Raw genomic sequence first — 23656 nt, forward strand, 5'->3', positions numbered from 1 at the left:
AGGATATGTACTTTAATAGAAAGATATAATACCTAAAATACTGCATGACCGAGACAGCGGCTGTATTTTTGTGTGAAAAATTCCGCTACAATCTACACTGGAAACTCATTATGAATTTTTAAACAATAAAGCAAAGCGTAAGTTATGGACGATAAGTTCTTTTATTATTCCCTTGTCGCATGAAAAAAGGTAATTTCAGACACAGCAGGTAAACACAGACTCGACTAGTTTAAAAATTCGTTTGTCACTTGGCGATATTAAAAATTCAAGCTCGCCTCGTCTAAGCCTTTATTATACAAGAGCGACAGTATAATATTAAGTTAGGTTTGAGTAAATCTCTATTCTAAGAGATTTTGCTCGAAAGGATTAAATAAACTGGGGATTTATGCAGAATGGCGGAGTTTAGTGGAGTGTGGCGTTTCGAGCGTGAACCAGCCATTTTGCTGAGTGATTGATTTTGGTTTAGCTAAAGTGCGATTAAAACACCAAGGGAATTATTGGTGTCCTAATGTTTTTGAATTATATTAAATTGAAAGATTTTACCTACCCCGTTCTGCAATAACTAGGGTGCATTGGCGTAATTTCGAAAGTCACATAAAAATCACCATTGTTTCCATCATATCAAGATTCCTCTTCGAAATTACCTGAGCATTTCTGTGCTTCGAAATTACCGCAAAAATTGGGACAATTTTTATGGCCATCGAGATGTCAGATACTTTTGAGGCCCTTGTCTTGTTGCGTAATCTATTGTTGCAAGTGAATGTACCGAACTGAACTAAATTAAGTACCCAAAAGTCACCAAAGGGCCCCTTTTCAGAACCAACAAAGTTAGAAAATGACCCTTTTTAGGGTTCCGTAGTCAACTAGGAACCCTTATAGTTTCGCCATGTCTGTCTGTCCATCCGTCCGTCCATCCGTCCGCGGATAATCTCAGTGACCGTTAGCACTAGAAAGCTGAAATTTGGTACCAATATGTATATAAATCACGCCGACAAAGTGGTAAAAGATGTTTTGTTAGGGTACCCCCCCTACATGTAAAGTGGGGACTGATTTTTTTTTTTCATTGCAACCCCAACGTGTGATATATTGTTGGATAGGTATTTAAAAATGAATAAGGGTTTACTAAAATCGTTTTTTGATAATATTAATATTTTCGGAAATAATCGTTTCTAAAGGAAAAAAAGTGTCCCCCCCCCCCCCTCTAACTTATGAACCATATGTTTAAAAAATATGAAAAAAATCACAATAGTAGAACTTTACAAAGACTTTCTGGGAAAATTATTTTGAACTTGATAGGTTTAGTAGTTTTTGAGAAAAATACGGAAAACTACGGAACCCTACACTGAGCGTGGCCCGACTAGCAATGCACGGTCGAGAAGTTTCCAAAGTTGCAGAACATTCCTCATGAGTATTTTCGGTAACTTCTGAGAATGTTCTCGAGAACGAGAATTTATTAGAATACTTAGTATCTTCGTAGTTTATACCATAATTTCGTCGAACTCAGCAAGTCAAGACGTAGTCCCGTGGTAGTGCGCTGGCTTCGTATGCCGATGTTCTCAGGTTCGATCCTGACAGCGATCTTTTTGTTTTTATTTTGTTTGTTTTTTTTGTATATACATATATTGGCATGACCAAAAACAGGCATCAAGAAATAATAGTTCGGTACCTAATTTAAAAAAGTCAGGACTAAAAAACTGTGAAGTCTGAAAGTCGAAATGTTCCCTGAAGTATTGGGTTGGTAAGAAAGTAATGAGCGATCGATTGAATTCCACATAAAATTTTTGAGAGAGTTCTAGAATCTTCTATGGTCGAAAGTATATAAAGGGCGAGTCGCACAGTTTCTCGTCAGTCATTCACTAGCTGTCGCCGAGCTAATATAAGGAAGAAAATGGACGAATTAAAAGTGCATGTAAGGCATTGCTTACTATATGAATTTCAGTCTGGCCATTCAGTCGCCGAAGCAGTGCGTAATATATGTCAGCGTGTTGCTCCTGAAGTTGTGTCTGAGGCCACGGCGAAACGATGGTTCCAGCGGTTTCGTAGTGGCGACTTTTCATTATCAGATCAACCTAAGTCTGGTCGACCGGTGAAGATTGATGTAGCCAAATTAAGAACCTTAATTGAAGGAGATCCGAGGCTAACGAGTCATACTCTTGCTACCGAGTTAGGCTGCTCTCATGTCACCATAGAAACACATTTACACGAGTTGGGAAAAAACTACAAATACAGTGTTTGGATACCGCACAGACTTGATAGAGATCAACTAAACCGCCGTGCCGATATCTGCATACAACTTCTGTCTTTTCGCCGCACATTCAACTGGTTGGACCATCTTATCACTGTAGATGAAAAATGGGTCTTATATATAAATCACACACGCAAACGTCAGTGGCTAGCTCCAAACGAAAAAGGAATAGAGGCACCAAAAACAGAGCCTCACCCGAAAAAAGTTATGCTGTCCGTTTGGTGGGATATTCATGGTATTTATTATTCACTGGGAACTCCTACCAAGTGGAATGACTGTTACCGCATCAGTATACTGTAATCAGCTTGAAAATTTAAACCAAAAAATCTGTCAGAATCGTCCACAGCATGCTAAAGTTTTTTTCTTACACGACAATGCTCGCCCACACATTGCAAAAGTGACTCGGCTAAAGCTATTGGAGCTAGGTTGGAAAGTGATACCTCATCCACCGTACTCTCCAGACTTGGCACCTACGGATTACGCATTGTTCAGATCGCTAAGCAATGCCTTGAATGAAAAAAAGTTCGATGATCAAGCCCATCTACGACAGTACATAGCTGAGTTTTTTGAATCTAAACCTAAGAACTTCTTCGCCGATGCTATTCATTCTTTACCAGAACGATGGAGACAAGTAGTAGATAACGAAGGCCGTTATATTTTTGATAAATGATTAAAATAATAAATTAAATAAAAATTACAATATTGGTTATGATTCGCTCATTACTTTCTTACCAACCCAATATAGTGAGAATTTAAGCAACTTATAGTGAGAATTTAGGTAACTTATCACTTAATCAACAAAACAGCTAACTGTAATAGACAATATTATACCTATTATAACATATAGTTTTATATTATGTCCATTTAAACATTATTTCAAGTATATTCTCTTGTTTAAATAATAAATTGCATGTTGCGGGAATGTTCTGCGAACATTCTCAAGAATGTTTCCGCTTTTTGGGAATGTTCTGCAATTTCTACATTACTAAGGCCCGACACGCTCTTGGCCGGTTTTAACTAATTGTATAATAATAAGCTGACCACAAAATTAAAATTTTGAAACAAAAAAAAACTCAACATAGTGGACCGACTAACTCAGCTTTCAAACAAAAAAAAAATAGGTTCATCCGTTCGGGAGGTACGATGCCACAGACAGACACACATACAGACAGACAGACACGTCAAACTTATAAGAGTTACACCCCGTCGTTTTTGCGTCGGGGGTTAAAAATGTATAGTTAATTACTTTTATTCCTAACAGATTGTAAAACGAGTTAAACGACACTAACAGCTTGAGTGTTAAGGTTTTCAAGAATTACATAATAGAAGAAAGCACTGAACTGAACCGTTCAGCTTTAAAGAACTGGGCCTGTAGCCAACACTACAACCGTCGTCGCTCCGTGGATAACGATACACAATTGGGTGGTTTTGAAGGTAGGCAATGATAGAATACGTTATAACGATCACGGAAAGGTGGCTCTTTTATTTTTATTTCGTATAATTTATTTGTTATCTTTTTTTAAGTGACCGAGATGACGTTTGTGTAATTTAATAAACCTAATAACAGATGAGGTGACCTTTGCGCGTGCTGAATGTATGAAATTAGAAACATAAGCGATGTTAACTGTCAGTGTTACTTAGCTGTCATTGTTTTTTTTTTCCTAATTTCTTACAATTCAGCACGCGCAAAGGCATTGTCATTTGTCACCTCAACCTCATCTACTATTAAATTTCACGAACGTCGTTTCAGTCACTTAAAAAAGGTATTAAATAAATTATACGAAATAAAAATAAAAGAGCTACCTTTTCGTAGTCGATATAACGTATTCTATCAGAAAAACATATTATTTGCCTATCTGCAAAAAACTTTACCTACCCAATTGGCTCGGTCGCGCCAATACGGAAGAGCGATGTAAAGAGTTAACAACGATGCGGCCCAGAGCGTAAACGGTTGTGTTCTTGGCTACAGGCGCAAAATCTATGTATGAATCTTAAGTGAATTCGCTGGATATTTAAATGATATTCAAACATAATGCACACGTATGTATAAACTCAAATAGCGATTTATGTAGTGTGTTATGTTATTATAGCATCAAAATGCGGTTAGTGAATAATTTACTTGGTTACGAAAGAGTTACATGATGTTTGTTTTATTAGTCGAATATGCATTTTAATGTTAATGATACACTTACAGCTTATTTTACGGACGCTGTGATAATTATTTTTTATCAAGCAGTCATAATGTTGAGGAAAAATGTGGTTAGTTAGCAATTATTAAATTGTGCCAAACATCTCAGTATGGAATCTAATTAATGTTAAACCATTAGTTAGGTTCCTCCAATAGTATAATATTTACATTTATATAGGTTTACATTATGTAACGTGTATGTAGTTAATATACTCATACTTACTACATCTGTACTTTAACCAGTATTTTACGAATAATAAACGAGAGTCACCATCTGCCGGAAATAAAATTGGATACTGTTTTATTTGGCAGGCATCCGATTTTTTTTTCCATTGCCCAGTATTTTACTTCGTCTCTTTTATCCAATAGCCTAGTTCTCTTAGATTCCATCGACTCTCAATAGACCTTACACCCTGGAGGGTGTTGCCTCTGCGTTCATCCTATATATGATACGGGCAAGGGCTGCATCCGCTCGGTGTATCCCTCATATTTCATTAAAGTGACATAAGGGCATCTATGTGTTGAATTCGGCTCCTTCCAATGGTTTCCATGATGGCTTAAGATAGGTATACCTGCCAGTAAGTATTAAAGCTCGGCCACACATGCGCGTTTTGATGGCGTAGGCGGAGCGGTAGCGGAGCGTTAGCGGAGCGTTAGCGGAGCGGAGCGCAACGATAGCGGTGCGCCGGACGAAATCTGGCGTTGCGCCCAGCGAGCGCTGATTGCGCGCGGAACGCCACCGTTCCGCCGGCGCACCGCTATCATTGCATCCCGCTAACGCTACGCTATCCAAACGCTTTATGTGTGGCGGAGGCTTTCTTTACCTAGCGAACAGGGTACGCAGTCTACGTAGCCAAATGCACAAACACTCACGATAACATCTGTTTCGTAGCTATCTATCTTTATCGCTCTTGCTTATTGGTGCGACAGAGCCAGACTGCATTTCTGTCGGCGTCTGGCGTCGACGATTGCTATTCTGCTACGCCGGCTGTACCTATTAAAATGCTTGAGCTCACGATGTCTTCATTTCTTAAGAGCAGGATTAAACACGCTCATAATTGATGTAGGTTACTTATTCATACTAAGTGATGCGTAAACAAAACATATGTGAGTTAGAAAGTCCTTGGTCGGAGGTGTGATGTAACGACGAGCCGGAAATGTGCTGATCGGAGGATCCACGTAACACATTATGCACAATATTATGCACTGAAATTATGCCACCGAAGCATAACGCGTTGGAACTAGGCAATTATAAATTAATATATGTTTACAATGAAAACTCGGCTATTAATTTATGCCGGTTTATTATGATGCCCACGCAGTATTTAATATACTTACGTGAAATAGTACATTATACGATACAAGTGGGAAAAGAGGAAGTTGTTGCGAATTTCCTTTTGGCACGTGTATCGTACGACGTTTTTCAGTACAGATGGCCCTCCGAAGTTTCGACCTGTGTGTGTAGCCGAAACCGAATCACAGAATACATATCGTCACTACTTTTAAAAAATCTCGTATCTCACGCTGTTCCTCAAAGTTAAAACGCAGTAAGTCTATATGCATTCCATACATACTTACTACAATTTTCTTTTCATAGACAGACGAAGATACAAGTTTTTTTAAAAGTAGTGACGATATTAGTTGGCCGAATGCACAAACGCTCACGAAACGCTCACGGTAATACCTATCTCTTTCGTAGCTATCTATCTCTATCGCTCTTGCGTATTGGCGCGACAGAGCCAGACTACATTTCTGCGGCGTTTCGGTCGCAGAAATGCCACTCGGCTACGCCCCGATAAGAAATGAACCCCTTCTCGCACTAGTTCGTAAAAAAACCACCAGCTGTACTGAAATTAGTACATTACGATACAAGTAAGTAAAATAGTACATTACGACACAAGTGCGTAAAAAAGGAAGTTCGAAACGAGTGGCGATAAATTAAAACACTCTCGACACGAGTTACGAATTTCCTTTTCGCACGTGTATCGTACGACGTTTTTCAGTACAGATGGCCCTCCGAAGTTTCGACCTGACATTATAATGAACCACTTCTCGCACTAGCGCGTAAAAAAACACCATCTGTACTGGAATAGTACATTACGATACAAGTGCGTAAAAAAGAAAGTTCGAAACGAGTGGCGACACGACACGAGTTATGAATTTCCTTTTTGCACGTGTATCGTACGACGTTTTTCAGTACAGATGAGCCTTCAAAGTTTCGACCTGGCATATAATGAACCACTTCTCGCACTAGTGCGTAAAAAAAACCACCACCTGTACTGAAAATGATGTTACAGTACAGGGTGAAACACGAGGAAACCGAAATATTTTAACCACGCATTTCTGAGTTCAAAGGAAGGAAAAATATCAATATTAATTACTTCATCGTTATTTGGTAATCGTAATCCATACCGAATAATAATATTACCTCTATAATTGGGATTGGGAAAGTGTTTGTGTCTGTTTATTTGTCCGTCTTTCACGGCAAAGCGAGCAACGAATTGACGTTATTTTTTAGGTGGAGATAGTTGAGGGGATGGAGAGTGACATAGGCGACTTTTTGTCTCTTTTTAACGCGAGCGAAGCCGCGGGCATAAGCTAGTTTATTGATAAATCCTCTTCCAGTTAATATTAAACATGTATTCATTATTTGGTATTTTAGGTTTACCCTTGAATCGCCGACAGACACTTGTTCGAATATTATTTCAAAGACAACGTTTCAAATAATTTCATTTCATCGACAGTTCATATCATAGAACAATCGACACAAGTAAAATCACACCGTAGACTTTTACTTCGTAGATAACTTATTCCGAGTATACTTTATATCGTGGTGTTTCATTTCGTGTTTTTTCATTTCATTTTGTTTTACATTAAATACAATTCATTACGAATAATATTATTTCAATTGTGATTTCTTCTAAAATTTTACAATTTATAAATTGTTTGTTTAGTCACAGTTCTAATCTAACCTAAACCTACTTTAAAAAAGGTTCGTTGTTGTGTAGGTAGGGTCGCAGTTTTAACCTAACCTAAACCTACTCTGCAAGCCGTTTGTTTCTGTGTGATCACAGTTCTAACCTAACCTAAACCTACTCTGTAAACTGTTTGTTTTTGTCTGTGGTCACAGTTCTAACCTAACCTAAACCTACTATATGTATAAACCGTTCGTTGATGTGTAGGGTCGCAGTTCTAACCTAACCTAAACCTACTCTGCAATACGTTTGCTTCTGTGTAAATCACAGGTCGAACCTAACCTAAACCTTACTCTGTAAACTATTTGTTTCTGTGTGGTCACAGTTCTAACCTAACCTAAACCTACTCTGTAAGCTGGTCGTTTTTGTGTGTGGTTTAAAAGCTATTCGTTGTCGTGTAGGTCGCAGTTCTATCCTAACCTAAACCTACTCTGTAAGCTGGTCGTTTTTGTGTGTGGTCACAGTTCTAACCTAACCTAAACCTACTTTAAAACCCGTTCATCGTGTTGTAGCATCGCAGTTCTAACCTAACCTAAACCTACTGGTAGTCTAATATAGGATTAAAGCCAATGGTCATAGTTTAATTATGGACGTATACATGTGATGTGCCACGATAAAATCGACAATTTGAAGTTTCCTAGAATAAAGCATCCATAAATGTGTAGTACGACAGATGAGAAAGTTTTGTAATAATACGTCGACTAAATGAATTGCGATGTTTTGTATTTCTGCTATTTGAAGTACTTTGAAATGAATCAGCGATGAAGAAATATTAGTTGAATAGTATTTATTAAAACTAAGAAAATTTCAAATAAATAGTAGTTGAAACCAAATTACTCGAAACAATTTTACTCGAACTAAACTTTCGATGATTTGTTGTCGATGAAATGATATTCGATGAAAAGTTTGTCGGCGAAACAAGGGTACACCGCCGTAGCCGAATGGCATTTCCGCGACGCGAAACGAAAACGAAACGCCGCGAAAGGTAGTCTGGCTTGTCGCGCCAATACGCAAGAGCGATAGAGATAGATATCTACGAGCGTTTCGTTTCGTGAGCGTTTGTGCCATTCGGCTACGAGGCCAGGAGTGTTAAATTTATTTGCAAAGATTTAATAATCAACGTATGTAATTATTACACTTATTTCATTACAGTCAAACATGTTTATGTAAATATTTGATATAATATAATTCATATTTATGTAGGCTTAGCTCACTGTAGTTTCTGTTCATTCGTTGAATTCGTCCACATCGTTTTTATAGTTTTCCAAAGAACTCTTTTTTATTTTATTTTTAAAGGTCAGAAAGTTAAGGCTATAATAATAAACTAATTGTGAAGTTTTAACGATGGTATCATCTGGGATACCAACTAAGATTTTAATAATGTAGCTAAGTATTATTTTTTTGGCTAGACCCATTTTCCCATGTGGAACAAAGAACAAATGATGGAGATCATTCATTTCATTAACTGTTTTTGACCCATCAGGTTATTCCGTTCTACAGAAAATAAAATTTAAGGAACCCTATTTATATGTTACTAGCTTTTACCCGCGGCTTCGCCCGCGTAATAAAAGTATTCATTAAGATTTTCATTTGGATCCGTAGGGACCGTAGGTTTCTCTGTAGGTATATTTATCTGCGATTATTTCGATTGCACATAATACTTTTGCTTGCAATGATTGTAGAAATATTACACATCGACCACAGCGTAGGTAATTCTATATACGCTGGGGAAACCTTTATAAACATCACACATAGCCCGTATTTCGACACTATGACCGGTGGGTAAAAAGTACTTTTTTCTATTATCCCTTACAATTTTTTACATTTTGCTTATACTTATCGCAAACGTAATCTTCAAGCAAGCAAACAACGATCGTCTTAGAGCACATTGATTGTAAGAGACCGCCGACCGATTATCCGTATCCCTCTAACGATACCCATATTATCCGTATCCGTATCGCTATCGCTAACGCTATCGCTATCGCTATCGCTATCGCTATCGCTATCCCTATCGCTATCCCTATCGCTATCCCTATCGCTATCCCTATCGCTTTCCCTATCGCTATCGCTATCCCTATCCCTATCCCTTATCAAGATGTTTAATGATATAACACTTTAAGTTCTCGCGCTTTGTACACATATTTAAAGTCACATACAGGTCGAACGCGATTAATTAACATTATTTTTACCTTTTTTCCAACGTTTCGGCCAGGTTGCACTGGCCGTGGTCGCGGAAGACTGACGTCCCAGCAAAATGTCACCGGAGATGTAAACAACACAAAACTACCCGATATTAATTTATATAAATGTTCGGGGTAGACAAATAAATATAATCTACCCGCTTTTAGTTAATGTTTATTTCCCACCATGTTTATTTTAAAGGTAAAAATAATGTTAATTAATCGCGTTCGACCTGTATGTGACTTTAAATATATGTTTAATGATTTCTTATCAAGTGCTAAAATATAAAGTTTCATGGTTTTATCATTTAAAATTAAGAAATCCCATACAAACTTTCAACCTCTTTTTCAACCCCTTCATACCTTTTTTTCGTAATAAAAAGTAGCCTATGTTCTGTCTCAGGGTCTAAAGATTGTCTGTTCCAAATTTCATCAAAATCGGTTGCGTGGTTTAAGCGGGAAAGCGTAACAGACAGACAGACAGAGTTACTTTCGCATTTATAATATTATATAGTAAATATAGTAATATATAGTAATAATAGTAATATAGTAATATAGTAATATATAGTAATATAGTAATAATATAGTATATATAGTATATATAGTAAGTAAGTAAGTATATTAGTAAGTAAGTAAGTATGGAGTATGGATAGTATGGAAGTATGGATGGATGGATTAGTATGGATGAATTATGAAACACTTCTTGAACATTGTATAAAAACCTACAGAAACTAGCATAAATCACTATTGGGCCGTTTTAGCCCCATATTTATGAACTTTGCCTCCGTTCTCTCAAACTGCAGTGTCGATTGATTTACCAATGCAGCCAAATGTGTTGTCGTTCTACTGTCAGCGACTATCGAAAATATCTCGGTTCTAGTCGAATAAGGGTCGGGTTCAATGACACCGAACGATTACTGGGAGTGCTTGATTTGACACAGGATAACGAACTTTATGATATAATTTATGATTCCGAAACCGGTTTTATGTATGTGTAGTGAGACTAGTGAGCACCTATAAGTAGTCGTAATATCTATTGCTATTAGTGAATGTCAATTAGTACCTACATGTTTTTATACAAAACGTCTCTCGTTTTTATCTCTTAATATATGTATTGTATATAACGTAGATAAGCAAAACTAAACAAATTATTCTAAATAAAGATTTTATAGTTCTATGTCATATTTTCATATATTTTTCTAAAATAATGTAACAATAAGTCTATCACTATGGGTATCTAAGAAAGAAAATAATAATGAGACTTATTCAGAAACGTGACATGTAATGCCAATTTGATTTCAAAATCAAGGAATCACGTTCTGCGCTGGCGCAATTACGATTGAGTGCACGACGCGATATCGAGATCTAAGTGTTTCAGAGTGTAATGTTTAGACGCGATTTAGATGTTGGTTGAAAGCATGTTGTGTTTGTTTGTTGCAGGTGGTAGCGGCAGCGGTGGCGGGTGGCGCGCCGGTGCGCCCGCGCGGCGGATGGTGGCGGGATGAGCGGCGGCGCGCTGGCGCTGACCGCCCTGTCCGGGCCGCCGCTGTCCGCCGCCGAGGCGCTCTCCTCGCTGCTATGGCAGCCGTACGAGTGCCGCTCGCCGCCCCTCGCGCGCTCCCGCACCGACGGAGCCCTAGCCGAGAGAGGGGCGCTCAGTCGCCGAGCGGCGGTCGTCATGCGCGCGCGCCACGCTCGATACCTCGCCACGAGATGCGGCTGCCCGTTCCGGCCGAGGCGGTCTCGGTGCGAGTCCCGGCCGAAGATGTCGTGTCAAGTGTGATAGTGCAAGTGCAGGATGCGCCTGTCAGTTGTAATGTAAACAGTGCGGTGCAGACGGAGCGGGAGAGGAGTGTCGCTAGCGCGGAGTGCCAGACCGAGGAGCCCGCGCGGCGGCGGCGCACGAGGCGCGCGCGGGCGCCGCGGGTGCCCGAGCTGCTGGAGAGCGTGCCGCCGCCGCCGTACAGCACGCTGCCGCCGCCGCAGCTGCCGCCGCCGCCGGCGCACCCGCTGCCGCTGCCGGTGCCCCTGCCCGGGCCGCCGGCGCCGATCATCGCGCCGCATCCTCCTGCGCATAGGTTCCCCTTCCAGCCCATCCCACTCAGGTACTTATCTATCAGGAAACAATGCACGCAACGATCATAATCTTGATTTATTGCCGTAATAACGTTCAAGGATATTTCTATGTAAAGGTCTCCGGCACTGTTCGCAATTTATATTCACGTCGAGTGGCCAATTCTTGTAACGAAAATGATACAGGGTAATGAGTGTGTTTTGATGGTTCCTAACGTTAATGCGTATCTCATGATCACATCAGAAGTTTAACAATAATACCTACGTGTTTACACCGTTGACACGCGATCGTGTACAAAGATGCTCATTAGTCGGTCAGGTTGTAGTTACGGCGGAGAAAGGCGGACTCGCGTGTATACAACAGCCGGAACAGAGATCGAGATAGGTAAGGTACGTACGACGCATGAATGCAACATAAATCCTCCCGTAACCGTACCTTAGCGATCGTCTTCGCGTGTCTTACGTGCTACGTTCGTTGAAGTCTTTTGTTCGGGATTAACATCTTTATAAACATCGGCATTAAGTTAAAAATCCAACTTGTTCCAATTTCAATCTTAGTTCCTCACAATTATGTCGAATATGTCAGCAAATGGCAGTGTTGTGAGATATTATTCTGTTTCTAAAGAGCGTGTATAATTGGTATTACAATTTATGCTAAAATACAGTACGGAACGTTCGTTTTACGTGCGTTCATTAGTTTCGTTCGCCTTTGTTTGATTATGTAACGTTATTCCATCTGCAAGAAATGTAAGATGGAATTTATTTTAAAAGAATACTTTTTTAGCTTGTAGGTATGTAGGCATTTGGTAATATTACAAAACAAAAGCATGACTTAGTACAAACTCTTCATATTGACATTATTGACACATCGGATCGACAATTTTGGGTCATTGGACTGTAGTAGTATATGTATAACCAAAACTGTACAGTATTTTTACGTTCGGTATACGTACCTATATTACTCATGAGCGATAGAAAATCCAGCATAACAGCTGCACAATAAAAATGTGGGTAGGTACAATATTATCAACGTTTCATCATTTAACACAGCAATACCAAGACACCTGACTATTATCTCCAATCAGACGTTACTAAATAATTAAACACCAGTTTAATCAGTACGTGATATAAAAGCGGTAAGGCGAGTACCTACGAGTATAGGTTAATGCAGTGTAGGAGTCGGCAAACTGGTTTCGCTAGCACATGGTGGAAAGTTGCAGCATGTAGGCTGGGCCTTTAGCCAAGATGACAATAGTCGAGGCTGTAAAGTAAACTGAGCCTTTTTCAAAACAAATTTTTACACTAGACTCATGTCTGAAAAATGTTGATTTTTTGTATTCATTCTACTCAGAATCGTTTGTATATTTGCGCTTCAAATATGAAAGAATAGTGTCGCTTATTTTTTTAATGAAAATACAGTACTCCAGTTCGTCACTTTATGCAAGTAAAGCAAACTTCCTTCTTACAAAAAGGTGACGATTTAGGAAATAAATTGTTGGGACACATTTTATGTGTATAAGGCCAGAAAATACTAATGATTTTGAGTTGGTAAAATAAGCCTAAAATGTATAGGGTATACAGTACCTACACTTAAAAAAAAACTCAACTCTTTCTATTACTGTTCCATATTAGTGCGACAGAGATACTTGCGTATCGTTTAGAGCCTCAACGATTAGACTCTTGGCTAGAGCTGAGCCGTGTACGGATTAGAAGTATAAAACTTGTACGAAATAAACCGAGACTTTATTAATGTTTGCGAAAGTCGAAAGACTGTTTAATTGAGTTTCGGAAGGCAGTTAAAGCAATCTTTAATGTTTGCTCGTCAAAAGTTGATGCTAATTATGTGTTTCTAATTAGGAACAGGGAAAACTCAAGATTAATATAAAAATAACAAAATAATATAATATATGTGCTTAAGTATCCAGTTATCCCATGTTTCTTAGCAGACAAAAGACAGAGATTTCTTAGGACATTTCATTTACAAGAGAGAAGATAAGTAGTTATTTTATTTACATACTTATTATCGATAAACGTACAAATTAAGGAAGGTATTAAAGTACGTAGGTATTCGTTAGTGGATATTCCGATTGACCAGTTTGGATCGTTAATTGTGATGGCAAGCTCTTCTGAAGGAACTCTGTAAACAGAGCAATGCAAATATAACGTTGGCTACTTATTCATAATACTTAGAATAAGTATGAACTAAGTAAAGTATTCCGTACCAAGTCACTCATTGTCAACCTCAAGAAGAATGTAGGTTGGCGGCAGGTTTCATGTCATGCTTGTGCCCTACTGAACACTCGCATGCGGATTCTAACTTCTGCCTAGAACTCTGTTAAACCGATACTTATTTTTTGAACACCAATTTTTTTTAGATAGTTAATGGACAATCTTTACAATGTAATTTTATGATATTTACTGATTCAAATTATTACTGGACTTGACATTTAAACCTCTCTTAAATTAACGTGAGCTAAAGATATAAATCTAGGTGGGAAATAGGTACCTACTCATTCACGCCAAATTTTTTAACTGAGTCAGGGGTGTACAAAACACTTTCATGTAAACATTAAATAAATTTCATATACAATACAAATATTAATGTTTAAATGTTTAATTTAATGTTTATAGTATAACAGTAGTGTTACTACTTAAAAATACAAATGAAAATAATTTGTTTTGATCTAAGATATCACTTTCATGTAGATGTAGATACACATTTTAAAAACAATCGGAATGTGTGCAAAGGCTGAGAAGGTAGGTACCTAACTATCTACTCATTCCGATCACTCTGATAAAATATGCCGATTTATGGTAGAACTCACTACATGACACCTACACGAGGTTGTACAGTTTCACATAAAAATAAAACTAACTGTTGTGCCAATCTAAAGGTTGAGCGAATTGGGCACATTTTACGTTACTATGAAACACTAAAGTAGAAATCTTGTCAAACACACGCCAAAAAAGAAACAGCAATGGCACGTGACCACTGACCACCGCAGCCACCATCGAAATTTGTATTCACTCACGAATTTCGCCAGATCGCCCCAGTACAGGCTGTCCTACAAGTGTTTGTCGGTCAATACCGCCAGCCTGAGAAGCGGGCCGCGCGCGCATCCGCGAATTGTTGTCATATTCTAGATCACTGCTAAATTGTTGCTGTTAAACGTTCTAGCGCCTTTAGAATGACTTATCATTATCAGAGTCTGCATAAAAAACATTATTTGCAAAGCGAGCGTTGTTTACCTTATATGTGATTTTGTTTTTGTGTGTATAGTCACATTGATACAAGTAAGGTAGAAATTTGTTTATCTTTTATTTATTTAGGAAAACGAAAAATAGCATAATGTACATTTGTACATTATGCTATTTTTAGTGAAACATCTTTTTCATTTTGGGATAATGTACAATTGCACATTATGCTATTTTTAGTAAAACATCTTTTCCATTTTGGGTTGATCAAATCTGGCAGAGTAGACAGCGAGCTTCAATCATTAATTAATTATACTTGAAAATGTCAGTTTAGACATCAGCTAATTGTTACGGATTTCACATTAACGATCGATAATCTGGCACATTGATCTTCATAAAACTTGGTAATTAAATGCCATGGCCAATTTTATTTGACATAAACACAATTTCAATATAGCTTCGCATTATAGCAAGTAAAAGGTAAATTAGGAGATTTATAACACGAGTATACGTTTTTACTTTATTATTCCGAACGTTGCTGCTGTTTTTGAACCGACCCAACTTATTTTGATCATAAAATACAAAGTTCCGCTCGCTTCCATTTGCCTGATGACGACGGTTAAAAGAGCGAGCGCTGTTTTTCACGCATAATTTTCTCATAATCAATGCCCTTTTGCGTGTAAAGTCCCATTTCCCTACAACTGGGTGATCATTCCATACTAAAGCGGAGTTCTATTCCAAGATTCCACACTTCCTTGAATGTTAAGCTTACAAATAAACATACACCTCGCGATTCTGGCCCGCCGCCAACATCCTAATGGTACGGGCCTTGCGCCAAACTCGCTGGAAAAAAATTGTATTGGAGACTAAAGTAAACGAAAGTGGATTGACTTAACCGTTACTTTGAGTTACTTCGTGATTGGAAGTTCTGACAATTTTAAGAGTTTTTATGGCTATTTCAACGCTATGGAAAACTGGGAGAAGAATAACACTTGAAGGAAAACCTTATATTGTTGCTCTTGTCCCGAGTAAAACTAACCAGGTCAGTTTTACCCCATCTAACCTTATAATTCCTGGCTTTACTGATACTGCTGATGCTGGTTTGTGCTCCACTGATACGTTCATTTAAGTACATATATTCAAATCGAATTGAAAATACCTAAAACTGTTACGCCGTCGCGTCTCATCGCATCGTCTACTTCCATATCGATAAGGTTTGATTTCGTATGCGTCGCATCGCCGTCGCGCGACCGTCGCCCACGCAAGCCACGGCGTTAGCATTCTTTGCCTAAGGTTCCTATCAAATTATAAACAATTATTTGAAAGATATCACATTGTATGTAATTTTTCTTCAATGGTGCAAGTAGTTCGGGACGGGAGGGACTGTTGGCCGAGCGAGTCGAGCAGCCAATTACTGCGACTTCGGTCAGCGATGCAATCCAATTTGTGAGCGCATTGTACGACTCCGCACCGGCGGACAAAAATCCTCCGTACTGTAATGAAAAATATATTAGTTTTACTAAAGACAAATTCCATAAAAAAAAATCTAAGAAAAATCGTATATCGGAAACATACAGAAAAAATATGCTCGCACGTTATCGCTTTGGTTGATGCGCGCAATAATATGACGCTTATATTTAAATGATTTTGAAACAGTAATGTATATTTATGTATGGGTAAAATTAACAAAACTGATGTTCTAAATGTTGTGTCGAGAGAAAACAATACAACCTACAAATTGACTAGAAACTTTACGAATTTAAAGTTTTCATTTCCATAATATCTTATTTGAGAGCAATCTTTCATCATGTTCGACCTTGGTAGAAGGTAGATCTAGGTTTTATTTAAAGTCTATTAGCACCATATGCCGATGACTGGTTCAGTTGTATGACCTTAAAATTACGCAAGTCTCGCATAGAGCACTGTCCTATTCGTAAAGAATTCCGGCCACTTGACAATAGGCTAGTATAGGTCTGAACTCTTGTTCTACATAGTTGTCATATATCCAAAGGTCAAGTTGTTAGTCTAATGGTCGAGCTTACAGTCGAGTAAAAATGCTTTGTGAATGAGATAGCTGGTCGTTGCGGTCGTGCGTTGTGAAATCCCGACGTAGATAGATATTGTTTAGTTACAAATTGCTTGGGATTTTATTTAGTGGGGACTACAATAGAAAATAAGGTATTTTATGAGATACATTACAGTAATGTCCATGTTGAGTAACATCGTAATCACTAATCGGATGTGAATTGGTCCGCTGTAATTTATTTTTCCTTTTCTAATACATATTTTCCTTAATGGAAGTAGAATAAGTAAGTAACTTGTTGGTTATTTATTAATATAGATTGAAATAGCATGACTTTCGAGAAAATCATATGAACCTGCTTTAATTAAGCAATTAAGTAAGTTGTAAAATACGGTACAAAACTTTTAAGTCTGAAATATTTTAAAACCAGATACTCGAATTTATTACACTTTCATAAAATATGGATTTCACTTAATCACAGTAACACAAGAATCTGAGCTATAAATTCTAGAGACGCCACCGGATTTAAACCAGAAATGCAAAACAACATAATTAATCAATTTGTTTGCATTCGTTAGAAAAACAACATGCCTTTTAAAGTTGGTCGCCGCACTTTTGGCAACAGGCGTCGCTTTAATAGCATTGCCATCAGAGCAAACATCGGATTAAATATATAATATTCAATCTATCAGGCATTTTTTAATAAGAGTCATTCAGCGCAATTTTCACATTTGTTACAATTATTACATACTCGTACAGTATAAACACCACAGTCGACTTCTACAACACCCACAGGAAGCAAGGGGGTGGTGAAATTTTTAACCAGGACATGGTAAAAGTCATTCCGTCGGTCATTTCTTAAACTTATAATTAAACTGTATGACTTTAAATTGTTACATCTTCTACTTTAATCTCCTAACGAATTAGCAGCATAACTTTTATCCGACCTTTAAAACAATTTTCCATTTATTTCTCCGATCTTACAAAAGTGCGGTAAGCACCTGGATTTCTTTTGAACACGAAGTATCTCCGAGTGTCGACTGCGGTCGGTGAAAGTGGCGCCGAATGTAGGTTCGCGCTGACTTCGCGATTTGTCAACTGAACTCTAATCGAATTCCCGTACAAACGAACTCTTTTCACGTAATTGCGTTCATGTAATTGATGTTTGTGCGTTTGGTAATTGAAAATGTGAGGAGAAAATAAAGGTTGAAGAGTTTTCTTCAATAAATTTTTAAACACACAAAATTAAATTTGTACGTACGAATATACATAGATTTGTGGTATATTTGAAAAATCTTAAATAATTAAGCAATTAAATAAAAGGCATCAAATAATGTAGAAAAGAAAGAATATAAACAAAAAGAAAACTACTTTTTGTTTATATTCTTTCTTTTCAACTTTCTGAACAAAACTTGCATCTATACTAGGTAGTAGGCGTAGGTACTTACTTACCTACTAAATACTCATTGAATTTAGTGGAGCAATGAGCTTGTAACAAGGTAAGAACGCAGATCTACCTAAATTCTAAAACATGTTTTTCTACTCCCGAACTGTTATTCGTCATTTACAGGGTCGTGCATAGATCTTTAAAACATTACATAAAAGTATATTCCCCAAAGCCAATGACTGCCGGCTTTTCGCGCATGCGCGCAGTATCGAAAAAACTGAAAACGCATTGTTTGGCTTTGTAACCATGGCAACGCATTGTTATAACGATACTTCGCGCGTGCGCGGGACCGGGAAGGCTTTGGACAGCTGAGCTGACAGTGCAAACCTTTGCGTCAAAATACTGGTGGCGTCTTAATAACAATTTTCGGCTTCGCCTCAAATTGTTAACCACGCCGCTCGTCTTAACATTTCGCTGTTGTCTACAAAATGGTGAAAATGTGATTTGTTTGTTAAAATTATGAGTAGAATGTATATTATTAATTTAATGTAAAACAATTATAAAACTTTCATGAGTAAGTGACCAGGATCGCACGATAAACGATATTACATCAGGTCTTCCTTCTCGCACTATTTGTAAGTGCGGTAGGGACGCACCGATGCGATAAAGTGATGCGACAAATATACGGAACGGACTGAAGCTGCTAAACGGAAGCTATTTAAATCATGGGACCTAATCCCAGCAGTAGACACGATAGGTCTTTGCTCAGCAGTGGGAGACTATAACGAACTTAAAAAAAAAATTCAAACGCTGTATTTTTTTTTGTTGAGTGTTGTTTTCTCATTTATAATTTTCTATAACAGCATTACGAGTAGGTAGGTATCTATAGTTGACGCAAGAAGGCTTTATCTAGCTAAAATGTCAAATAGATAGTAGAGTAGAGATACAAACTCGACTAATCTAACCAACAAAGCTTAAATTGTCGATAACAACGAACTTCTCATTAAATAGATACGTCAAACTCAGAGCTAGTGCTCTGTTGCCGCAGTTTATCTGAATGCTCATTCAACTGAGTATAAATCAACAATGTTGCTTCTAATTATTGCTGATGAGATTAACCATATATACAGCGTGTAATTTTAATACGGGCAAAGACTTGAAAGATATAATTTATACGTGTAACAATGAATTCAGAAGTACATATTTCTAAGTTACTTATTAATTTTGCATAAATTTCCGATATTCAAAAATATTACGAAATCCATACTAATATTATAAATGGGAAAGTGTGTGTGTCTGTTTGTTTGTCCGTCTTTCACGGCAAAACGGAGTGACGAATTGACGTGATTTTTTAAGTGGAGATAGTTGAAGGGATGGAAAGTTTTGTCTCTTTCTAACGCGAGCGAAGCCACGGGCGAAAGCTAGTATGTACATGTAATAAAATACCTACCTACATTACGAATTACGAGATACGATAGCATTGTGTCAAGTCAACAAGAGTTGACTATTAGTTCAAAATGATCTTATTTCGTGATAATTTATTTCAATATACTTATTACATTATATGTTAATCGCCGTTAAAATCTTTCGCTGTATATTACACATACATTACAGTTCATTTACTTTGATTCATTACTTTTTGTCCGTGACATGCATTGATAACGTATGGACTACTAATTCTGTGTTAACGCATTTAAATAGACAAATTTGAAATGGTTTATTACCAAATGAATCTCATGGATAACATTGTTCATCTTACGACTCATTACGCATAATTATTTCATTACACAGATAATTATGTAGGCAATTAAACAGAGTTAAAATAAGACTGCTCTAATCACGTTTAAATTTATGTTCGCAGCTGTTTGGGGAATTCCATTTGAATAAGATTTTGGGATGTTTAATAACATTCATTACTTAAACGAATGTAAACAGTTAATATATACCATACGTAATATATAAGAATTATCATGTCTTCTACCTAAAATTATCAACGTTAGTGCGTTTTCACATCATCTGATCCGATATCGGATGTCGGGAGGATTTCAAAGGTAATAAGTTTTTTGCAAAAATGTAATTTTTGGCACAATCTTTTATCGCTGACTGTACCTTTCTTTCAACAGTCATCTACTGATCTCCGAGACATTTCTAAAAACCCCTTACTCGATGGAGATACGACGTTTCATAACAGAGTTCCTATGACCACCTTTCTGCTCCATCATCAGACCAGCTCTATGATACCATAATTTTGCATTGTCACGTGATTAGTATATGTGTGCAAAATTTTATCTAATTCGGAAACCGGGAAGTGGCTCAAATTTAGCTTCTACGTTTTGACCCAAACTATTAACATACTAACAAGGCAAGTTAAATAAAAGCTTGTAAAAACAAAGATGGCGGCTTAAATGTATGGGATATTGGTGCTACATCCAATGTGAAATGCACTTATACTTGAATGATATAGGAGACAATATGAAGAACGGCCGATCATTGTCATGTCAGAGTTACACAACACAATGACGTTTCCGACATAAAGAAACAAGAAAGATCCACGTAATGCTACATATATTTCCATTGTAGGCATTATTTGGACAAATAGGCATTGCACAATACCTCATTAAACACTTTCATTTAAGTTAAGTGCTTTTTTTAAGTGGTTGTGTCACGTTACTGATAGAACTCTTAATCCTAAGTAGGTTACGAAATGTATGTAATGTGATGACAACCTTACATGTCATTGTTATGAGACAATATTGAAAATTCATAGGTAGGTAGGTAGGGTACCTAATACCTACCCAGTAGGCCTAGCACATGATGGCCGCGAGATAGATGACACGTCTTCTTCTAACTGTATTAATGACATAAGCTAGGACAGGTGGTCTATCTCGCGGCAACATACTCTCGCGGCAATCATGTGCTAAATGTGTACTCAGGACTATCAGTTTCATAAGCAGGATCACTAATTCACTGCATGCTATGCCCAACTGGTTGTTGAAAATGGAAAATGTATATAAATATTCTCATAGACCTTTGAACCTGTAAAAAATCATGAAAAGCGCGAACGAAGGACCAGAAATTACATTCAAAATGTGAATTTAGTCGAAAAAACTATTTTGGCCGACTAGCCGACTAATCGGCCACCCCAGTGCCGAGTAGTCGGTAGTCGGCCTAGTCGGCAAAATCAATAGTCGGTACATCTCTAATAACAACTTATTGCCTTTTCCATGATAGTTTATTAAATTAACACCTAAACCAAGTTTTTATTGAAATTTAATGCTCGCACTTAACTGTATTATGTGGACAACTGTTTTCTGAAAACATCCATACGAACATTTTTTTGTCAGTTTCTCGTGAATATAAACTATTTTAACTCCTAGTTAAAGTAACTGTTCACAAAATCCCATTTCATTTGAAAGATAGGTACAATAATTGGAAAACTTCCCCCTCAATCGTGTATAATCGTATAATGTGAGTTTCGCCCAAATAGAACATTAGAGCGACGTATTCGTCACGATGGGCATCTTTCACCGTCATCCGCAAGGCCATTATGTAAATTATCGTCGCGAGTGATGAGGGGTCAGCACCATTGACTTGTATATTACTTGGTACGGACGGAGCAGTCATACAAGCAGCGCGAACAAAGGCGGGGGTGCAGCGTTGTCAGCCGGATCTAGGGGTAGAGCGAGTAGAGCGGCCGCTCTAGGCGCTAAATGGTGGGAGGGACGCCCAAAAGCAAAATGTACGACACAGTACATTATTTCAGTGAAAAAGTCTTTAAAATTATATGTAGCTCTTCCTTGATTCAATGCTCGGGCTGGCGCTGGGTGTCAGTAACAACACTGTACACGAATGCAAGTGTACTCATCATCTCATTCATTCATCATCATCAGCTCATGAAACGAGAATGTTCAGTCGAAATTAAATCAATTGTCTTATACTTACTTTATAAATCTTTGGTCAGCGGAGAATCACGCGTCGTGTGAAATTGTCAGCTGTAATGGCCGACCCTTGAACTGAAACTATTATGTAGAAATCATATGAAATTGTACCTATTGGTAAACAGCTCTTTGTATGCCTGCGTCTAATACGTCTAGAGGTGATTTTCAGCGCAATAACCGCTGACCGATGACATTGGCTGGGATAGTTTAGGGAATTCGAAGAATTCAGTGATTTATAAGCTAAACATACATGTGTAAACTTGCCTACATAATGTAAAATACGTACTGCGTACCTAAAAGTTGTGGTTGTAGTTTTGCTTATGATATGAAACTGTGGTTTATTTAATTTCGAACATTAAATATTAGCTACTTTCATAACTGTTTCATGTTATTTACTTGTTACTCAGGATCCTATACAGTAAGACCTGTATACCTAGTGCTCTCGTATATGTAGGTAATTAAAGCCTCCGCCACACATAATATACCTAATATGTTAGTATTGTGAGTGTCATAATGATTGTAAATTAAAAATAATCGTCGTTTTTGTCAAGCATTACAAAAGTTATGGTCGGCCCATATTAACATTATACTCTACTCAAATGTTTGTTAATAGCAATACTCGTATCGTTCCGTCATCTTCAACCTCCTTATTCATTCGTTCAACGATTACAAATAATTAAAGAACATTACTATTCATTACAGAATCTCAGTTTAGAGTTGAGTTCATTCGACATTTCGGCAACCACTCCCCGATAAAACAATTTAGGTACTTTCAACTCGAGAGTAATAAATTTGTTATATTAGTTCAGTTTGATAACGTTCAAATACCCAGTGAAACGGATCCGGCTGTCTGACATTTCGTTCACTGACCTCGCTGCGGTGACCCACGAACGTGCACTGTGCGTACAATACAACATTATCTGCACCTACTCTCATACTTATTTCATCTCCAATAATGACTGATTTCCTTCACTCCAGCGTATCGCAAGTTGTAGGCTGTGCCATGTACGTTCTATTCTACGCTAAAGATTTCTATGTCGAAATCATCGATTTAAACTTCTCTAGATACACTATCACCTACAAATTCGGCACTCAAAAGTGTCCGATCGCTTAGTTGCAAATGTGTGCGTCCAGTTGACAAACGAAAACTTCGCAATGTAGTAAAAACTACTTTCATTTTTTTACAAAAACAACGTTATTTCTTAGTACTTAAAGTTCAATTTCAAATGCAAGCAATTGGCGGTTATGACATTAATGAATGTGATCATCGCGAAAGCCATAAAATTTTATTACCGCAGATCGCAGGTGTGCATATTTTTAAAAAAATCTACGTCTTATTGCAACCAACTTAAGTTTAATTTCGTTTGCGCTGCAACAATCTAAACGCCATTTTTACATTGGGAACGAGGATGGACAGAGGCATCATGGGAGTCGCGCTATGAGATGAAAGGC

General features: G+C 37.7%; 1 protein-coding gene across 1 annotated transcript in view; it reads left to right on the top strand.

Annotated features, from left to right (window-relative positions):
• LOC125233435 (formin-like protein 14) overlaps positions 1-23656 on the top strand; it is a 276315-nt gene that overhangs the window by 107146 nt on the left and 145513 nt on the right. Inside the window, exon 2 of the mRNA XM_048139453.1 lies at positions 11029-11693. Coding sequence (XP_047995410.1) covers positions 11167-11693 — 527 coding nt within the window. The 5' untranslated portion in view covers positions 11029-11166. The remainder of the gene's footprint in view (positions 1-11028; positions 11694-23656) is intronic.

Source organism: Leguminivora glycinivorella, chromosome 14, assembly GCF_023078275.1.
Source record: "Leguminivora glycinivorella isolate SPB_JAAS2020 chromosome 14, LegGlyc_1.1, whole genome shotgun sequence".
NCBI lineage: Eukaryota > Metazoa > Arthropoda > Insecta > Lepidoptera > Tortricidae > Leguminivora > Leguminivora glycinivorella.